Below are 18,637 nucleotides of genomic sequence, written 5' to 3'. Positions count from 1 at the left end.
GCCGCTCCAACAACATTCAAGAAGCTTGACACAATCCAGAACAAAGCAGCCCACTTGATTGGCACTCCATCCAACACTTTCAACATTCACTGTCTCCACCACCGATGCCCTGGGCAGCAGTGTGCACCATCTGCAAGAAGCACTGCAGCAACTCTGCAAGGCTCCTTCAACAGCGTCTTCCAAAACTACATCCTCTACCATCTAGAAGGCACCAGGACAGCGGTTGTATGGGAACACCACCAACTGGAAGTTGCACGCCAAGTCACTCACCATCCTGACTTGGAAATATATCACCATTCCTTCACTGTCACTGAGTCAAAATCTTGGAACTCCCTTCCTAACAGGACTGTGGATGTACCAACACCACACGTACTGCAGTGATTCAAGAAGGTGAGTCACCATTGCCTTCTTGAGTGCAATTAGGGATGGTCAATAAATGCTGGACCAGCCAGCGATGCCCATATCCCATGAATGATTTTTTTTAAAAGCCTGAAGACCAAAAGCTGAATGAAGAGATATAATTGTACAGGAAGTATATAGCCTATGTTATACTGTAAATTATTGCCTGAGTTCATTGCTAAAGCTTATCTGAGAATTTAATAAATGTGATCAGACTTTATCTCAATAAGGTAGTCCCATGGCTGAATCTTTTGCTAGTCCGTTTTTGTAACAATTAAGCTTTTGGAACCGCTCAACCTAACAGGACCTTCTGTGTGCAATATCATGGACGCTTGACTCTTTTCTTAAAAGAGTGTACAACAATGCTATATATATCCTTACAAAATTGAGCGAGCAGAGTTTATATATATTTTATAAAGCAGGGCCTATATATATAAAATAAGCCAATGCAAAATCATTGAGTAACTAGCAGAGGTTAGCACTGTGGATCAGAACTGTACATGGTATGAGGCATTCACTGGGGAAGCTATTCAGGAGCTACAGAAGACAGGCAGAATGAATGGGCAGAAGATTCTGTGGTCATTGTGTTGATGCCAAAGGCAACATTGGACAGCTATAAATAAAATAATTTTGTTCATTAAAATTGCAGGCAGTGTAACATTTGTAGATGTATGTGTTGTGACTGATTTCCTGTGACATTGCATACAGGAAACCGATAGAACAGAAGGATTAAAATGGCACCACGGAGATTGTATCAATGTAGAGCATTAAAGAAATTACTTTAAAAATGAAAGCAACAGTAAATAAGAATAAAATGGAAGGTTTTCATTTAATTGTAAAGGATTCAGTAATATGAAATTATAACAAATATAGATGTGGAAAATACTAAAAACATACTAAAATGTATTTAAAATGTGTATATGTAAAATTGTAGACTATTTTTCTATTTGTGAAGCATTGAATATAACTTTTATCCAATATTTTGTTAATGGATAATATATTAAAAGTATCAATAGAATTTCATATTTGTGTGTCAGGTTCTCAGTTGTTTTCAGTGTGTGAAGTTTGAAATTTGATGGTTGTATGGTTGGTGATTAACTCTTAAGTGATGGGGAGGAGTGAAATTGAAAACTGTTTAAAATAACATCTCAGTCCTCTGCTATTGAAACCCTAAGGCATGCTTTTTGTGTAAGGATTTAGGGCATGATGAATAAGCTGAAAGCAAGACAGCAAAGTGGAAGGATTTATAATACATAAAATATCACCTAACAAACCAAGCAAAAATTAACAGTTTTACTTCCGTTTCAGCTATAGTTAACAGAGCACGCAAAAACCCAGGCTGGATGCATCTTGTAGACTTCTCAGATTCTGTGGTTTCTTCAGACTTCTAGTCAAACTTCTGTAGTTCTCTGATCCTGGGTAGGGGCAATCCCTTCCCTTAGGATCTTTCTTCTCTCCGTTGCAACAAAAATGGTTTCAACTTCCTTTCTATATCCTAAACAGTTAATTAGTCCCCCCCTTTACATTTGAGCCAATAGACCAGTTACCAGGGCATGTAAATGATATTTAATTGGTCCCTGCCATCTATTGTTAGTTGCTAACCTATAACATTCCTAAGTAAAAGAATTATCTAACATCTAGACACCTTTTCAGTTATATGCTGGTTTTAACCATTCTAGTCTAGTTCCATGCAGTTACAAGCAAATATGCAAGCTATGGTTCACTTAGAGTCTAAAATATGGTACCCGAGGTTATACAGAAATGTGTTATAGCTGCAAAATTTGAATACTAGGTTCAATTCCCTTAAAAAGCATGATTCTAAAGCATGGCTTTCTCACATTGGTCACTTCCTATAGCCTTTGTATTAAAAATAATATTTAATTAAGAACTGCAAATGCACTAGAGAAAGCTATCTCTAAAGTGAATTTGTCAGACTGAATGAAGTCCAGTACATTATGTGCACAAGTAAACACATGAATACACTACTCTTGCTGTTAGACAAATGATTCTCCCATGGAGTTGCTGACAGTCAGCTAACATAGGGGCTGATCTCCATTTCTTGTGCCAGGCAGGAATGGAGAGTACTACAATTAAAATAGCAGCACAGGACTTACTGCCTCGTTCCTACCAATGGCCAGCTCACCAACATTTTGGTTGGGGCTTTTAAATGAAAGGAGCCAAGGTTCTCACCATGAACAGCAGAAATCTCATTACCCCTTGCAAATCAGAGTCCTAAGATACCAATAGTACCCCACTGCAATTTTGAAGTTTCAACAGGTGAGACATGCACCATACGCTTTGATCAGGCTAATCAGTAGTCCTTAAAAGGAATCGCTGGAAGCCACTCAGTAGGTAAGGAAAAAGGTTCATTAAATAAGTTTTATGAGGGGCATTTATAAGCAATATGAAAGGCCAATGAAAGCAGTCATATGAAAATCTACCCTATAGTGTTCTATAAGGAAATGGATATGTGATGTTATTAGGCAACATCATACATCTATTGTCATACTTGTGTTGGTAGGTTAACTGTGTGATTATTAGTAACTGTTTTCTAAAAGCTACTTAATTACTGGTCACAACAAATTTTATATAAAATGTATAGAGAATTACTGCACTCCTTTTAAAAAACTGCATGGAAAATGTGTAGTTTTTAGGCCAAGTGGGTTCAGAAAGAATAATAGGACAAAGAGAGAGAAGGTAAGGGAAACAGATGAAAAGGGATGAGGGAGTGGAAGACAAAAAAGTTTCAGAGGAAGGGAAGAGATGAAAGGTAGAGAGAGGAGAACAGAGGAGGTGAAGAGAAAAGAAAAGAAGTGACGAGTGGAAGAGAAGGAATTAAAATATACGGGGGCAATGAGTAGTTTCAGAAAAGAAGAGAATTGTTGGAAAGAATCGAGGATCTGGGAAAGGATTTTTAATGTAGAGAAATGAGTTGTAAATAGAGGAAACTGAGGTAAAAATAGAAAATGCTGGAAAAACTCAGCTGGTCTGGCAGCATCTGTGGAGATGAAACAGAGTTAATGTTTTGAGCCTGTATGACTTCGTCAGAGCTGTCCTCAGAAAACTGAGCTGTAGTGAGTAACTTATGGGGAAAGGAAAACTGTGGTTAGCAAGTATCTTGGGGGGAATGGATTAGTCAATAAGCAAAATGAGCTGAGATGGAATAGGGTTTTTATAATAGTTCAAAGAACTCAAAGCCGTGCACATTGCCTGTCTACACCACTTAACTGTCTGTTGTCATACAGGAATTTTGCCAAATTCCAAATATCCATGTCAATTCAGCCATCACCTTGCTTTTATTCAACTGTGAAGAAAATAAATAATAAACCTTTTTCAACCATTCAATTTTTTAAAAACTTGCAAAATGCATTTATTTTGACAATTTCATTCTCTTCATAAAATGTGATATTGATTAATGTTATGCACTTTTGGTGGCCATTGGAGCATTCTTATGGGGAGGCAATGGCATAGTGGTATTGTCACTGGACTAGTGGTTTAGAGATCCAGGATAATGATCTGGGGACCCAGGGGGACACCATGATTGTTGGTGGGATTTGAATTCAATAAATATCTGGAATTAAAAGTCTAATTGTCAAATGTTGTAAAAACCCATCTGGGTCACTAATGTCCTTTAGGGAAGGAAATCTGGCCTACATGTGTCTCCAGACCCACATGTGGTTGACTCTTAATGCCCTCTGAAATAGCCTAGCAAGCCATTCAGTTGGGATAGGTAATAAATGCTGGCTCAACAAAGCCCACATCCAATGAATAAAAAAAAATCTACTTTTCCAACCTTTTCTAAATGAAGATGTTTGGTTCTCACAGGCTGCAGACTTCTCAGCCACATGATTCAGCTCCTCAGTTGAAAAAATAATGGCATGTGAACAGCCTAAACTGTGTGGGCAAATGGGCCTACAAATGAAATGCTTTGCCAATCACTACAAGTTGCTGAATGATTTGTGCCACTCTGCCATTAACTTCATAATAACATCTCACTCTTAAAATTCCTATGAGTTTCATGAATTTGCACGATTTACACATTCTTTGCCCATTTAACATGCCAGAAAGTTAAGTCTAGTAATTAGCAGTGCAGGTACCCTTTCAATGATATGATTGTTAATGGTTGTCTATCAACCTCTCTTGCCCAAAACATGCACAATTGAAAATGAGCAGTCTCATCCATTCAGATTGTGACTTGCTGTTCAAGGTTTAAAGTCAAAATTTTAAATTAAATTTTCCTCTTACTTTTCCTTTCTAGCTGCTTTTTTTTCTCTCAAACTAATCTTTCTTTCACTCTCTTTCTGTGCCTATTTTGACTTAAATTCACCCCCTCTCTCAGTCTCTCTCCTGTTTCTTTCTCAATAGGAAAGAAGAACAGGAGACCATATGGCCCCTTGAGCCTGCGCCATTCAAAATGAGCATGGCTGATCCCCTGCTCCCCATATCCCTTGTTATGACTGGTCCCAAGCAAGGCCCCCCGATTTGTTGTGGTTCCGGATGTTATGCTCCCAGGTGAGGAGGCATGAACTGACTCTTCTTTTTTCAACCCCCTCGGTTGGTCGCAACAAGGTTAATTTAAAAAGGATCACTTCCCTCATGCATACCTTTTCCCAGCCCAAATGTATTTATGTTTTAAAAGGACCCAACTTAAACAGGCTTTCTTGAGTTAAAAAAGAGAGTTTGTTAGTTACTAAAATGCGAGAAAAAATTAATAAAAATGCAACACATACACACAGATTAGAAATGAGAAGTGAGTCCAGAAATAAAAGTTAAAAAGATACTCAAATCAGTCTTTGGCTGGTCCATGAGGAGTAGCTGATAAAACATTGCAGCCGTTAAATTGGATGATTCCAATAGAGCTTACTTTGGGCAGCTGAGCAGTTGGTTTGGAGATTTTTGGTACTGCAGGCTAGCCTGCTGAAAGGAGCTGTCCTGTTTCATTTTTGACTGTGGCTTTGATGACTTGTGATTTGCTTCCAGCAATTGGAGAGAGTTTTTTTAACCTGTAAGCACAGGGATGCCTAGTTGATGTTCCTCAGCTGTGACCTTCACAGCACACCCTCACACATCAGGCCTGGAACACCAAAACTAGCACACAGAAACCAGGGTTGAAATTGGCTTTTTAACCCATTTTCTTGTGTATTCCTGGAAGGGAAAAAGAGATCAAACCTGTCTTTCACCCAGATATGCTTCCTTTCAACTTGGATCATATCCACAGTCTGGAATAAAACTCAACAGGGGTGGTTTGAGCTGAGATGGTAATCAACCTCCATTATCTCCACAACCACAGCAGGTTACAGTTCAGTTTTCTGCATTGCATCTCTTCCTTTGAAGTGTCTCTGTCTGAAGCAGGCCTCGATTTCTTTTTAGTTAACTAAAGGACTAGCTGATCAAGTATGATCCGTATAGAAATTTTCCAGTTAGCTTTTGCTTTTATGTCCTTTTTAAAAAAACACATGCTTTACATAAAAGTTCAATATGCCTATAAGTAATTTAGGGCTATGATCCATGGTCATGGCACCCCCAGTCTTTTAATCTCATTGGTTAAGGAGCACTGTTGGGCCCATTGTTCACCTAGGTCCCAGATGCTCTCACTGTACTGTTATCAGCTCACACTTCTAGAAACTTATTGAACAGTGCAGGAAAAATATCTAAATAACTGGACATAGTCCCCACTCCAGCACGTTTTGGCCCATTTTTCTTTTTCAAAGCCCTGGCCACATTCTTAGTTCTCTGTACCCTTTCCCTCTCCTCCTACTTCCCTCACCCTGTCATTCCATTGTCTATTACACCTCCCAGACTTTCCTGCTTTTTCCCCTTCTATATTTACTTTCTCCTCACTCCCCTTTCTCCCTCCCATTCTTCTTCTCCCCCACCTCTTCTCCTTTCTCCTTCTCCTCTTACCCCTCTGATCCATCAATTCTGTTCTACCTTCGCTCCTCATCCCCATTGTCACAATATTGTCTCAGCCATGTCCAATTATCCCTCAGCTTTTAACGTCACTTTACCTGAAGACAGCACTTAACAAATTCCCCACAATCTGAGGAGATTGCTTAGTAATATATTGAATATCTCATCATGTTAGTCAAAGATTTTCTTTCTGTTCTAACATTTTGTTCAACTTTTATTTCAACTCTTCTCATTATAAAACATTTATTAAAATACTCTTCTCATTATATGTCCAAATTTATAACAGACTGCCAATGTAAAGCTGTCAAACTGTGATAATGATGATTTTGTGTATTCCAGCTCCTTACCTATAATACAGTGAAGTGCTTCAGCCAGTTCTACTTCTCTGCTTCCCAAATGGTTGTCAGCTTTGCCCTTTAACTAAAAATGATACAGTGACATCAAAGTGGCATTTAAAATAGGGCAGAATATATGATTTTCAAACAGGACTTGAATAGCATCTGCATGTCAATTTTCACCTGTGTGCAACACCATGAGAGACCAAGTAGTTATCAAATGAGTTTTCTGGCTTTCATTCACATAACAGCACATTAATTAATTGGCTGATTCCACTGACTCACCGTTACATTATATAATTAATTTACTGCTCTGAATTCACTGAGACATATATTTAAACGAATTTGCTTGTTTCCATCGAGTAAGACACATAACTAAAATAATTCCTTGATTCATTTGCACAGCTATAGCTGATCAAATGAATTGCCTGAATTTCATTGTCACAGCCTCACAGTATTGAAGTGGTGCAAGTGCTGTAATCAGAAGTGTGGGCTTGAGAAGCAGAAATAAGATCTTTCACATGATAATGGGGTTCGATAGGGTAGATGACATGATTTCCTATGTGGTGGGCATCTTAAACAACTGAGCACACAATAAAATTAGAGCTAGACTAAAAAAGGAGTGAAAAAGACACTTTTTCACACTTGGTCTCTCATTGGCTAGGCCAGCATTTATCGCCCATCCCTAATTGTCCTTGAGAAGATGGTGGTGAGCTGCCTTCTTGAACCGTTGCAGTCCATGTGGTGTAAGTGTTGTTAGGAAGGGAGTTCCAGGGTTTTGACCTAGTGACAGTGAAAGAATGGCGATATATTTCCAAGTCAGGATGGTGTGTGGCTTGGAGAGGTACTTCCAGGTTGTGGTGTTCCCATCTATCTGCTGCCCTTGTCCTTCTAGATGGTAGCAGTCATGGGTTTGGAAGGTGCTGCCCAAGGAGCCTTGGTGAGTTTCTGCAGTATATCTTGTAGATGTACTGCCACAGTTCATTGGTGGTGCAAGGAGTGAATGTTTTTGGATGTGGTGCCAATCAAGCAGGTTTCTCTGTCCTGGATGGTGCCAAGCTTCTTGAGTGTTGTTGGAGCTGCACTCATCCAGGTAAGTGGAGAGTATTCCATCACACTCCTGACTTGTGCCTTGTAGATAGTGGACAGGCTTTGGTGAATCAGGAGGTGGGCTACTCACCACAGGATTCCTAGCCTCTGACCTGTTCTTGTAGCCACAGTATTTATATGGCCAGTCCAGTCCAGTTTCTGGTCAATGGTAACCCCCAGGATGATGACAATGGGGGATTCAGCAATGGTAATGCCACTGAATGTCAAGGGGCGATGGTTAGATTCTCTCTTGTTGGAGATGGTCATTGCCTGGCATATGTGTGGTGCAAATGGTACTTGCCACTTGTCAGCCCAAGACTGGATATTGTCCAGGTCTTGCTGCATTTGGACATGGACTGTTTCAGAATCTGAGGAGTCACAAATGGTGCTGAACTTCGCACATGTTAGAAGGTAGGTGACAATTGGACCAAGGCATGCAAATTTTATTCAGGTACTGTTTGAAAATCATATATTTTTATATGCCACCCTGATGTTATTTTATTTTTTATAGTTAATTGGCAAGAACTGAGGACTACTTGGCAAGTGCTATCTAAAATTCTCTTGCCCAAAATCCTGTGGATGCTGAGTCAATTTGAGACTTTCATTAATATTTTGTTAAACAAGGATATCATCAGATATGGATCCAAGACTGGTACATACAGCAGAGATACAAATCAATCATTATCTAATTGAATGGCAGCACTGCTCAAGGGGCTGAATGGCCAGTTCTCTTCCTACATTCTTAAGAATACCAACAGCCCATGTTTTAACTTGCAACAGGAAAAGACAAAGAGGTGGGTGAGTAGAAAATTGTATCCCCTATGAGATGGGCAGCCTAGCAGGGCGCAACAGTGAAGCTAGAGGCCTGGCTTTTCAAGTCTCAGTATTTGGGATGCCTAGCAAGGAGTCAGACATGGCTATTGGCCGGAAGTTGAAATTTGCAGAAGACTGTTTAGGGTGGAAATGGCAAGGAAAACATATGCAGACAAGCTTCCCTGATTGGTCATTCTTAGCCATAATTTGGAACAGGTCAAGTGGAAACCTCAGGTGTGCCTTTAGTGGGAAGGCCACCTACTGGGACTATTTAAATTAGTTGACCACCTCACTGATCCCATATACTCCAACACAGTTATTACCGGTGGTTAAAATCCTTAACTGAATGGGATCATGGCTTGAGGATTTTCAGCCAAATTTGGTGCTTGGTGTCTTTCATTTTCATAGTAGTCATATATGGACATCTTCTCTTGGGCCAATCCAGCAGTCAGGAGGAAAAAGCCCTTTAGCGCTTGAATCAGCCACCTTCAAAAATAACCCCAAATAAGTAAAATTTCTCCTGATGTGAATGTATTATGTACAAAGTAAACCCTGTCATTATGAGTGCCAAATGAGGCATTTTGAAATAAAAGCAAAATATTGCGGATGCTAGAAATCTGAAATAGAAACATGGAGCATTTTGAAACGAGCTTTTAACCACTTTATACTGGACCCCATTTTCCTGTTGACCATCACCATTGAGTCATTTGTCCTTTCAAACTACTCACCTTGTTGAAGCAGGATCATATTTGAATTTAAAAAGTGGATAAGAAATTAGCACATTCAACAGTAAAGCAGTTAAGACGTGGTCAGATAAGAAATACAAATTACCTTCAAAAGTACAAAGACAGACTAACATATTTCCTATCCCCTATCAATTACAGAACATTTTGTCGTGTTAATAAAAAGCAAATTAGAGATTTCGACGAAGGAAGTGACACTGCATGTTTATAAGAAGTTGAACTCACTGTGGTCTCATTGCTGAAGTGACGGCAACACTGCACAGTTTTGGGGCAGTGTTTGTGGCAGCAAAGGGGGAAAGTCAACATTTTAAAAATGGTGCTTTCTGGTCTCATCTCGTTTTTCAAAGGCAAACAGAGAACGATCCTAAATACATCAATTTCATTGCTAACAATCTTTGGTCAGCGAGCATTCACGTTCCATACCTTCAGTTGTCCTTGCAAGCCGACATTAAATATATACTACAGTCTGGCTTTTACTGCTGTTCCTGCACTCGTGTTGCTGATCCTTGGATATGCCATTAATAATATGACCTGGAAATTAATAATGAGCCTTAGAAATGGCCCCGAATTGAAGTTAAATCATTTCAAACTAATTTGCTATGTCCTCTCCAGCATAACGGGAACAGCTATAATCGCTCCAGTAACTTGGATGGCAGTTACGCTGCTAAATGGCTTGTATTATCAGTGCGGCATGAGTGAGTTTTTATCGGTTGATAGCTGGAACGTGTTTGAGAATATCACTCTTCATGAAAGGAAGGACATTCTCGCTCGTTTTCCCTGTCCTATAGTGAGCATTAAGGAGATACAAAACATCAGTGAAATTAGAAACGAAGGCAATCGTACACTTCTGTTTCAGTCCCAGGTACGTACGGCCAAACAAGTGTTTTATTTTTTTCTGTGAAAGGGTCATGAGGACTCGAAACGTCAACTCTTTTCTTCTCGGTCGATGTTGCCAGACCTGCTGAGTTGTTCCAGGTAATTCTGTTTTTAGTTTTTTTTTTACTATTTCGGTTGTGTACTCACTTTAATTTCGGGCTATTTAAAAATCTATTTGTTTTCCAGTTATCCATCCACGTTGTAGCTGCTACATTTAGCAAGTTCAAAACCTGATTATGTTGTAATGACAACGAATCATTCCTATGAAATGATAAGCATGACTTTCTGCTTTGGAAACTAGTTCGGTATTCACTCAACTAGCAGATGGAACACGAAGCCCATTCTCACAAAGTGCTTCAAACCGAACAATTTAGTGTTGTATCAGACATATGATGCTAACTTGAAGGCACTGTCCTTACTTGTTTTGGTGCTGAGCTCTTTCGTGCATTTCCATCACTTTGCTATTAAGTATTTATTGGTTATTTGTGCTGTTGGGAAGTTGTGTTTGGTGGTTGCGTCAGGCTGGAGGTGATGGAAATGGTGAAGGGTGATCCTTTGAATGTGAAGGCTGGTGGAGTGGAAAGTGAGGGCAAGGGAATTCGATTGCGGTTCTGGGTGAGAACAGAAGTGCAGGAACTGCCCTTGATCTTTTCATTGGGAACTGTCCGGGTGGCATTGTCTGTCTTAATTTCTCTGTTCTCCTCAATCGCTTACGCTAACCTGTTTCTCTCTCTGAACTTGCTGCATTCTATTCTCTCAAGTCTAACCCTGATATTGTTATCAAACCTGCTAACAAGACTGGTACTGTTGTTGTCTAGTGTACTGGCCTCTACCTTGCAGAAGCTGAACACTAACTCTCTGACACTTCTTCCGACCTCAGCCTGGACCATGACCCCACCACCAACCTTCAATAGTTTCCAGAACAGTGACTGAACTCATTTCCTCTGGAGATTTTCCCTCCATAGTTTCCCACCTCGTATTTCCCAAATCCCAAACAACCTACTTCTACCTCATTTTCAAAATCCACAAGCAGGATCTTCCTGGTCTACCCATTGTTTCAGCCTGTTCCTGTCCCACTGGACTTATTTCCTCCTAACTTGACTCTTTTTTCTCCCCTTGTCCAGTCTCTTCTCTCCTGCAAAAACAAAAACTGCTGGAAAAACTTAGCGGGCCTGACAGCATCTGTGGAGAGGAAGACAGAGTTAACATTTCGAGTCCATATGACTCTTCATCAGAACTAAAGAGAAATAGAAATGTGGTGAAATATAAGCTGTTTAAAGGGGGTTGGACGGGTGAAGCTCTTCTCTCCTACATTTGTAACTCTTCTGATGTCCTATATCAGTACAACAATTCCCAGTTCTCTTCACAATGGATGTTCAATCTCTCTACACCTCCATCCCCCATCAGGAATATCTGAGGGCTGTCCACTTCGTCCTTGAACAGAGGCCCAACCAGTCCCATCGACAACCACCATCCTCCACCTGACTGAACTTGTTCTCTCATTGAACAATTTTTCCTTTTACTTTGTCTCACTTCCTAATAAAAGGGGGTGCTATGGGTATCTGCATGGGTCCTAGTTATATCTGTATTTTTGTGGGGCGTGTCGAACATTCCTTGTGCCAGTCCTACTCAGGCCCCCTCCCCAACTCTTTTTCTGGTACACTAATGACTCTATTGGTGCCATTTTCTGCTCTCGTTCAGAATTGGGAAACTTAATCAACTTTGCTTCCAATTCCACCCTTTTCTCACCTTCACATGATCTGTCTCTGAAATTTCCCTTCCTCAACTTCTGTGTCTCCATTTTTGGAGATGGGTCTCTTCTGCTAATATTCATTATAATTCCACAACTATTTTGACTACACTTCCTCACAGCCTGCCTCTTATAAGGACTCTATTCCATTCTCCCAGTCTCAATGTCTCCATCATAAAAATTCTGATGATGCTACCTACCACAACAGTACTTCTGTTATGTCTTCCTTTATCCACAACTGAGGATTTCCTCCCCAATGTGCTGATCTATTTTCCACATTTCTGCTTTCACCCTTTCCCATCCCTTGCAGAATTGCTTTAGCCTTTCCTTTGTCCTTACTTTCCACCCTACTGGCCCCATTTCAAAGGATCATCCTCCACCATTTCTGCCACCTTCAGCATGATTTCACCACCAAACCCATTTTCTCCTCCCCCATCAGCAATCCGAATGGACCATTCCCTCTGCGGACCATTCCCTCTGGTCCACTCCTCAATCACCCCAACATTTCGACCCTTCCCACAGCACCTTCTCATGCAATTGCAGGTGGTGTAACTTTTACCTGCCCTTTTATCTCCTCTCTCCTCACTGTCCAAGGCCCCAAACATTCCTTCTGGGTGAAGCACTGGTTTACATTTACTTCTTTCAACTTTGTTTACTGTATTCGTTGCTCATAAGAGACCAAATGCAGATTAGAATTCTGCTTTGCAGAACACCTCAGCTGAGTCCGCAAGCATGACCTGAGCTTCTGGTTGTTTGCTATTTTAATTCACCACCTTGATCTCACACTCACCTTTCTGTCCTCAGCCTGCTGCAGTGTTCCAGTTAAATTCAACATAAGTTCAAGGAACAGCACCTCATCTTCCAATTGGGCACTTTACAGCCTTCAGCACTCAACATTAAGTTAAACAATTTCAGCAATTTCAGACCATGAACTCTGTCCCCCATTTTGATTCTGTTTCTTTTTGCCATGTGCCAATCTTAATCTTATTTTTCATATTTTTACTTCCAGACAGAGCTGTTCATTATTCTACCATTAACACTCACTCTGGACCAATGTTGTGTTTCTTTACTACCACCATTACCACTTCCTTTGACTTTTATTCCATGACATTTTTGGCATTTAATCTCCCCCACCCTCTACCTATCCCAGACCTTCCCTGTTGTTGTTCTTCTTCCTGCCCCCTTTAACTGACTTAAAACCCATCACATGTTTACCTTCCTTCAGTTCTGAAGAAGCCATATTTGACTCCAGTGTTAACTCCCCTTTCTCTGTCCACAGATACTGCCAGACCTGCAGAGTATTTCCAGGACTTTCTGTTTTTATTTCAGATTCCCAGCTTCCACAGTTTTTTTTAACTTTTGGTCTAATTTATCTCATAGAAAACCTTCATTAACTCCTTTCCAGTGTAGCAGATCTAACCTTCTGACTTTTCTTACAATCAGAGACAAATTGTATGTTTATGCTTCAATATGCCAACTTGCTATTTTTCATATTCTCTAAATACGTTTTTGAATGTGTAACAAAATCAGGAACCTTCATTGCATAATTTCCTTTCAAAACTGTGCAAATTGAATTTTAGCACACTTAATGGACTTCAAAGTTGGCAAAGGGTTTAGGTTTAGTCCCTTGCATAAAAAGAAAGGTTTGCATTTAGACAACAGCTTCAACAAGGTTGGTGAGTCCCAATCACTTTACAGTGAAATAGTTTGGAAGCGTAGTCACCCTTATAATTTAGGAAATATGCTAGTCAATTTGAACACAGCAAGGTCCCGCAAACAGCAATGAGGTAATGTCCAGATAATCTGTTTCAGTGAATTTGGTTGAAAGACAATTATTGGAACAGGATGCCGGGGGAGCTCACCTGGTCTTCCTTGAAATAGTGCCATTGGCTTTTTTACGTGACCTGAGAGAGAACACGAGACCTTGGTTTAGGATCTAATCTAATCAGGCTTTCTTAGTACCGCACTGGAGTGTCAGCCTCAATTTTGCACTCGGGTCTCTGGAGTGGGATTTGAACCATAATCTTTTGAATAGGAAGCCAGAATTCAACCACTGAGCTATCATGGACTAATCTACAATCTTATCTACAATCTTATCATAAATACTCATTTCTGGAGCTCAGAAGTTCTAGCTGGCAGCATGATGAGTGAGAACATTTAGTTTGTTTCATCTATCCATGCTTTATAAAATAATAAATTGTGTATATTGCTGCTGGCATTGCTATTAACTCATAGGCCTGAATCTTGTGCTTATCGGGCCTGCGCGGTTGGCAGGCCAGGAACAGATGTGAAATGCACTTCTGGCCACAATCAGCCCCCTGACGCGATTTCACGCTGGCTGGCCAATTAACAGGCAGCCAGCATGAAATGCACGCTGAGAGAGGCTCAGTGCTGCCAGTGGCGGGGGTTGGGGGGAGGGCGTGGTGGGAAGAGGGTGGGAACTGAGAAAAACTGAGGGTGCAGGTGGACGCTTCTAACAAGCTCTCTGAAGGTGGACAGCTGCTGCAGAGCTGCCTCAGGAGCTGCAGACCTGTACAAATTATATGAGAAGAAAACTGCGGCAAACTGTGTCTATGCAGCGCATTCAAGCACCTAACAGCAGAACTCAAAGACCTCAGTCCCCAGACATCTTTTTTTTATTATATTTCACCCCGGACATTCCATCGTTCCCTGGGTTGAGGTTATAGCGAAAACATGAAGACTGCCTGAATAAAAAAAAACTCCAAGCCTTACTGGGATCTTGAGGTTATGAGACCAATGAGTTGGGAACACATTTGCTGCTGTGTGGGCTTCACCATAGAGAGGAGAACACAACTGAGTATGGTCAACTTCCAGTTGTTTCATTATTTTGCGGATGTCTCCTTAGTCGGCCACTTGTTCTGACCTTGAACTCCACCCACCTGAAAAGATCCTCCTCCCACTTCGAGGGATGTCACTTACTGACTAACTGATGGTCAAAGTCAGATTTGAAAACTGGTGCATGTCACCTTCCAGACTCTCTCCACCACCTTCTACCCTTCCCTGTCATCCACAAATTTCCTCCCTTGACTCACCCAATATCACCATTCCTTTCCCCTCTCCACTTTACCTCCCCCATTACCTTACACTCTAATACAGTCCACCTCCACATGCCTTTCCTCCCATCAGAGCTGACACCCATTGCCCTCCCCATGCCCACCCTGACCCTGCACTGTCCCATTATCCACCTGTCTAGTCTCTCTCCGTAACCCACCACCCCACCCTTCACCTACCAGTCTCTCACCCTGGACCTGCCATCCAATCGCATCCCACTCCCCCCTTTGTTCCCGCCTATTACCAGTACCCTAAATTCACCCCCGGGATCCCACTGTTGACACCACCAACCCTACCCGCTAAGGCATTCCCCTCCCCTTTTCCCCAGATAGTCTTGCCCCTCACTTCCCCATCACTCTCCCCATTCACCTTCCCCACTTAGCCTGCCTCTCATGCCCACCAATGGCACAACTTGTGCTATGGGCACGTGATATGCGTGAAGTTATGAGCGGCCCCAAGGAAGATGAAGGTAGTGTCTATTGACCTCAAAACCGTGGAAGAAGTGAAGCTTGTCATGTGCACACCTCTTAGGTACAGTCGTAAAACTGAAAGTTCTAAATTCTTGCTAGCGTGGAGCTTAATTTGGAGCGTGAGCTTCATTCAAAGCAAGGTGATCTTTTAATCAGCATGCATAAGATGCTAATACATGCTAACGAGTTTCTCGGCATTGTTCATTGGGCTGCTTGACCTGCCTTTGACCTGCTTTGAAAGTCGGGAGAACAAAAGTCAAACATTTTTTTGCCTCCCACCATTTAAGTGCCCCAACCCATCTCAATCCCCGCTGCCAGAGGGACTGGAAGATTCTGCCCAATTTTTTGGAACAATGAAATGCAGTTTGGGTTTATAACTATCTTTTTCTTTTAAATGGAAAGATTATTTTTTCCACAGTCATCGACTGAATATCAAAAAGCACAACTTTGATTCACAATATATATGGGTGGCAATCACATGTTAGGAAAGATGTGAGGATCCTTGAGAGGGTGCAGAGGAGATTTACCAGAATTATGACAGCTTCCAGGGATGAGGGAGCTTAGCTACAAGGTTAGGTTGGAAAAGCTGGGGTTGTTCTCCTTGGACCAAAGAAGATTGATGGGAGATTTCATAAAGTACAAGGTTATGACAGGTTAGCTAAGGTAGACAAAGAAAAAGCTGTTCCAATTAACTGATGGTAGAAGGCCTAGGGTCAGAGATTTAAGGTTTTGGACAAGAGGTGCAAGGGGATGAGAGGAAGAACATTTTTACGCAGCAAGTGATAATGACTTGGAACTTGCTGCCTTACACGGGTGCTGAATGACTTCAAAAGAAAATTGGATAGGCACATGAGTCAAATGAACCTGCAGGCAGAACTGGATGCAATACTCTAATTATGGCCCAACCAGAGCTTTATAGAAGTTCAGCATAATTTCCCTTCTTTTGTACTCAATACCCCTGTTTATGAAGCCCAAGATCCCATGTGCTTTTGCTAATTACTCTCTATTCTGCCATCTTCAATCATCTATGCACATGAACCCTCTGATTTCTTTGCCCCTGAGTGTAAAATGGGTGATAGTGAGCAGGCTGTCTGTTTAACACAGAAACGTGGAACATTTATGATATAGAAGGAGGCCATAAACGTTTCCCAATTTTAATGTTCATTAATTTCAATGGAAATAGGAATCAAGAGGATTGTAAAACATGATGTCGAACTGTCATACAATTTCAAAATTGCTCTCAAAGTGTTCAAATCAAATAGTTGTCATTTTATACACCATCTAGTTTTATGTTCTACTGGATATGATTGCATCTGTTCTGCAGTGGGCAAGTTAGATTAAAATAACCTTCATGAAATCAATTGCAAATGCTTTCTGATTAATCAGGTTTTTCTAACATTTTTTCCTATTTTTTTACCTTAGGTGACTGGCTGGATTTTAATTGCTTCTGTGACTATCATTGCTTTTCTGAGTGTCTGTATTCCAAGATGTTGTTCTCCTCTGAGTTTCCTCCACCTAAGCTACTGGGCAGAGTACCTGGAAAATGAAAGTGCGCTTTTTCAAAAGACGATTAAAAAACATTCTCAACTGTATGCTTTGAAGCACATCAAGAAATTCTTGGGGCTTACTTCAGAGGAGAAAGAAGTGAAGAAAATTCGCTTGCCTGCCAGAAAAGACTGGAAAATGATCTCTGGCATTAATATGTTTACTAAATTGGAGCATGAACCCTGTCAGTACAGTCTCTTGCACTCTTGGTCAGCTGAATCACTTGAAGATGGTCAATATATTCCAGTAGATGATGTGGTGCTTGAAACATAAAAAAATTGCCTGCAATTTCCTTGTGAATGCAATCCTAGTAGTTACCATGGAATTGCACCCACTGCTGATAACCCTGCTGACATTTGTGAGGGCTTTTTTATATTCATTCATGGGATGTGGGTGTCGCTGGCTAGGCCAGCATTCACTGCCCACTCCTAATTGCATCACATGTAGGCCAGGCCAGGTAAGGACAGCAGATTTCCTTCCCTAAAGGACATTAGTGAGCCAGATGGGTTTTTACAACAATCAACAATGGTTTCAAGGTCATCATTAGGCTTTTAATTACAGATTTTTATTAAATTCAAATGCACCATCTCTGTGATGGAATTTGAACCTGGGTCCCCCGAGCATTACCCTGGGTCTCTGGATTACTAGTCCAGCCACAATACCACTATGCCATTCCCTCCCCTTCAAAGGTCAAAGGGAGGGTTCATGAGGAGGGTGCCTTTAACATGTTGGGGGTGAGCCTAAAGCATTACAAGCTTCAAACAAGATCGTGCAAACTAATCTTATAGAATCATAGAATGGTTGTTGCACAGAAGGAGGCCATGCAGACCATCATGTCCATGCTTGATTTATCCTTTCTAGCCTTGCTATTTGGTGGGGAGTGGTGTTGGGGTGAAGTCCAGGTCCTTGCTCCCCTCCTCTCAGTCAGGGAGTTACTTGTGGTGTTAAAACAAAAATTAAGAAGTGGTCCAAGCTCCAATGCCTGCCTGAATCTCCAGGGGTATCCTTTCCACCAGGTTTCAGAGTCATGTGTCTGCTGAGACCAGGTTTATCTCTAGCAACTCTACACAAGTCCCAACTGAGTCCCAGGGAGAGCAGCATCTGGCTTAGTGAGTCCCTCGCCTTTGCTCCTCCACCTACCACAGCCTCCCAGCAGAAGCTCTGCAACCACAAGGCTATCCCAGGAATTTGGGCATAGAATCGGACCTTACATATCTCGCTCTTGGTGGGGTTAATTCTCATTCAAGAAGATTTCTGCCAAGGTTGCAGGAGGATATTGACTAAAACAATTGAAGAATTTTGACCCCTTTAATACTAATTTAGAAAATTTTGCAAATTGCCATTTGCCATTATATTTAGCAGGACTTAATCATGAGGAATTGTAAATTTAAATGTAAACAAGATACCATTGTTATAATCTAAAATGTTCATGCATTAAATATCTCGATTTTTAACGAATAAGAGTCATTATGATTTTGTAGTTCATTTCACTGCTCAAAAATATGCATGAAATTGAGGAAAATTAATGTTCATAGTAGCAAGATTGAAAATTATTACCTCACCCTCCCCAACCCCCACCCTTTCACATTTTCACTTCTCGTTCACAGCTGGTTTATCCTCAGGTACTTCTTTTTG

General features: G+C 41.0%; 1 protein-coding gene across 1 annotated transcript; it reads left to right on the top strand.

The window, feature by feature from the left end:
* Positions 1-9,580: 9,580 nt before the first annotated feature.
* On the top strand, positions 9,581-18,433 carry LOC121278246 (calcium homeostasis modulator protein 4-like). Its single transcript, XM_041188471.1, has 2 exons — positions 9,581-10,151; positions 16,880-18,433. The coding sequence occupies exons 1-2, from the start codon at positions 9,603-9,605 to the stop codon at positions 17,273-17,275; spliced, it is 945 nt and encodes a 314-aa protein (XP_041044405.1). The 5' UTR covers positions 9,581-9,602; the 3' UTR covers positions 17,276-18,433.
* Positions 18,434-18,637: the final 204 nt, after the last annotated feature.

The sequence above is a fragment of the Carcharodon carcharias genome, chromosome 5 (genome assembly GCF_017639515.1).
Source record: "Carcharodon carcharias isolate sCarCar2 chromosome 5, sCarCar2.pri, whole genome shotgun sequence".
In the NCBI taxonomy this organism is placed as follows: Eukaryota; Metazoa; Chordata; class Chondrichthyes; order Lamniformes; family Lamnidae; genus Carcharodon; species Carcharodon carcharias.
This window is presented reverse-complemented; position numbering and strand designations above follow the sequence as displayed.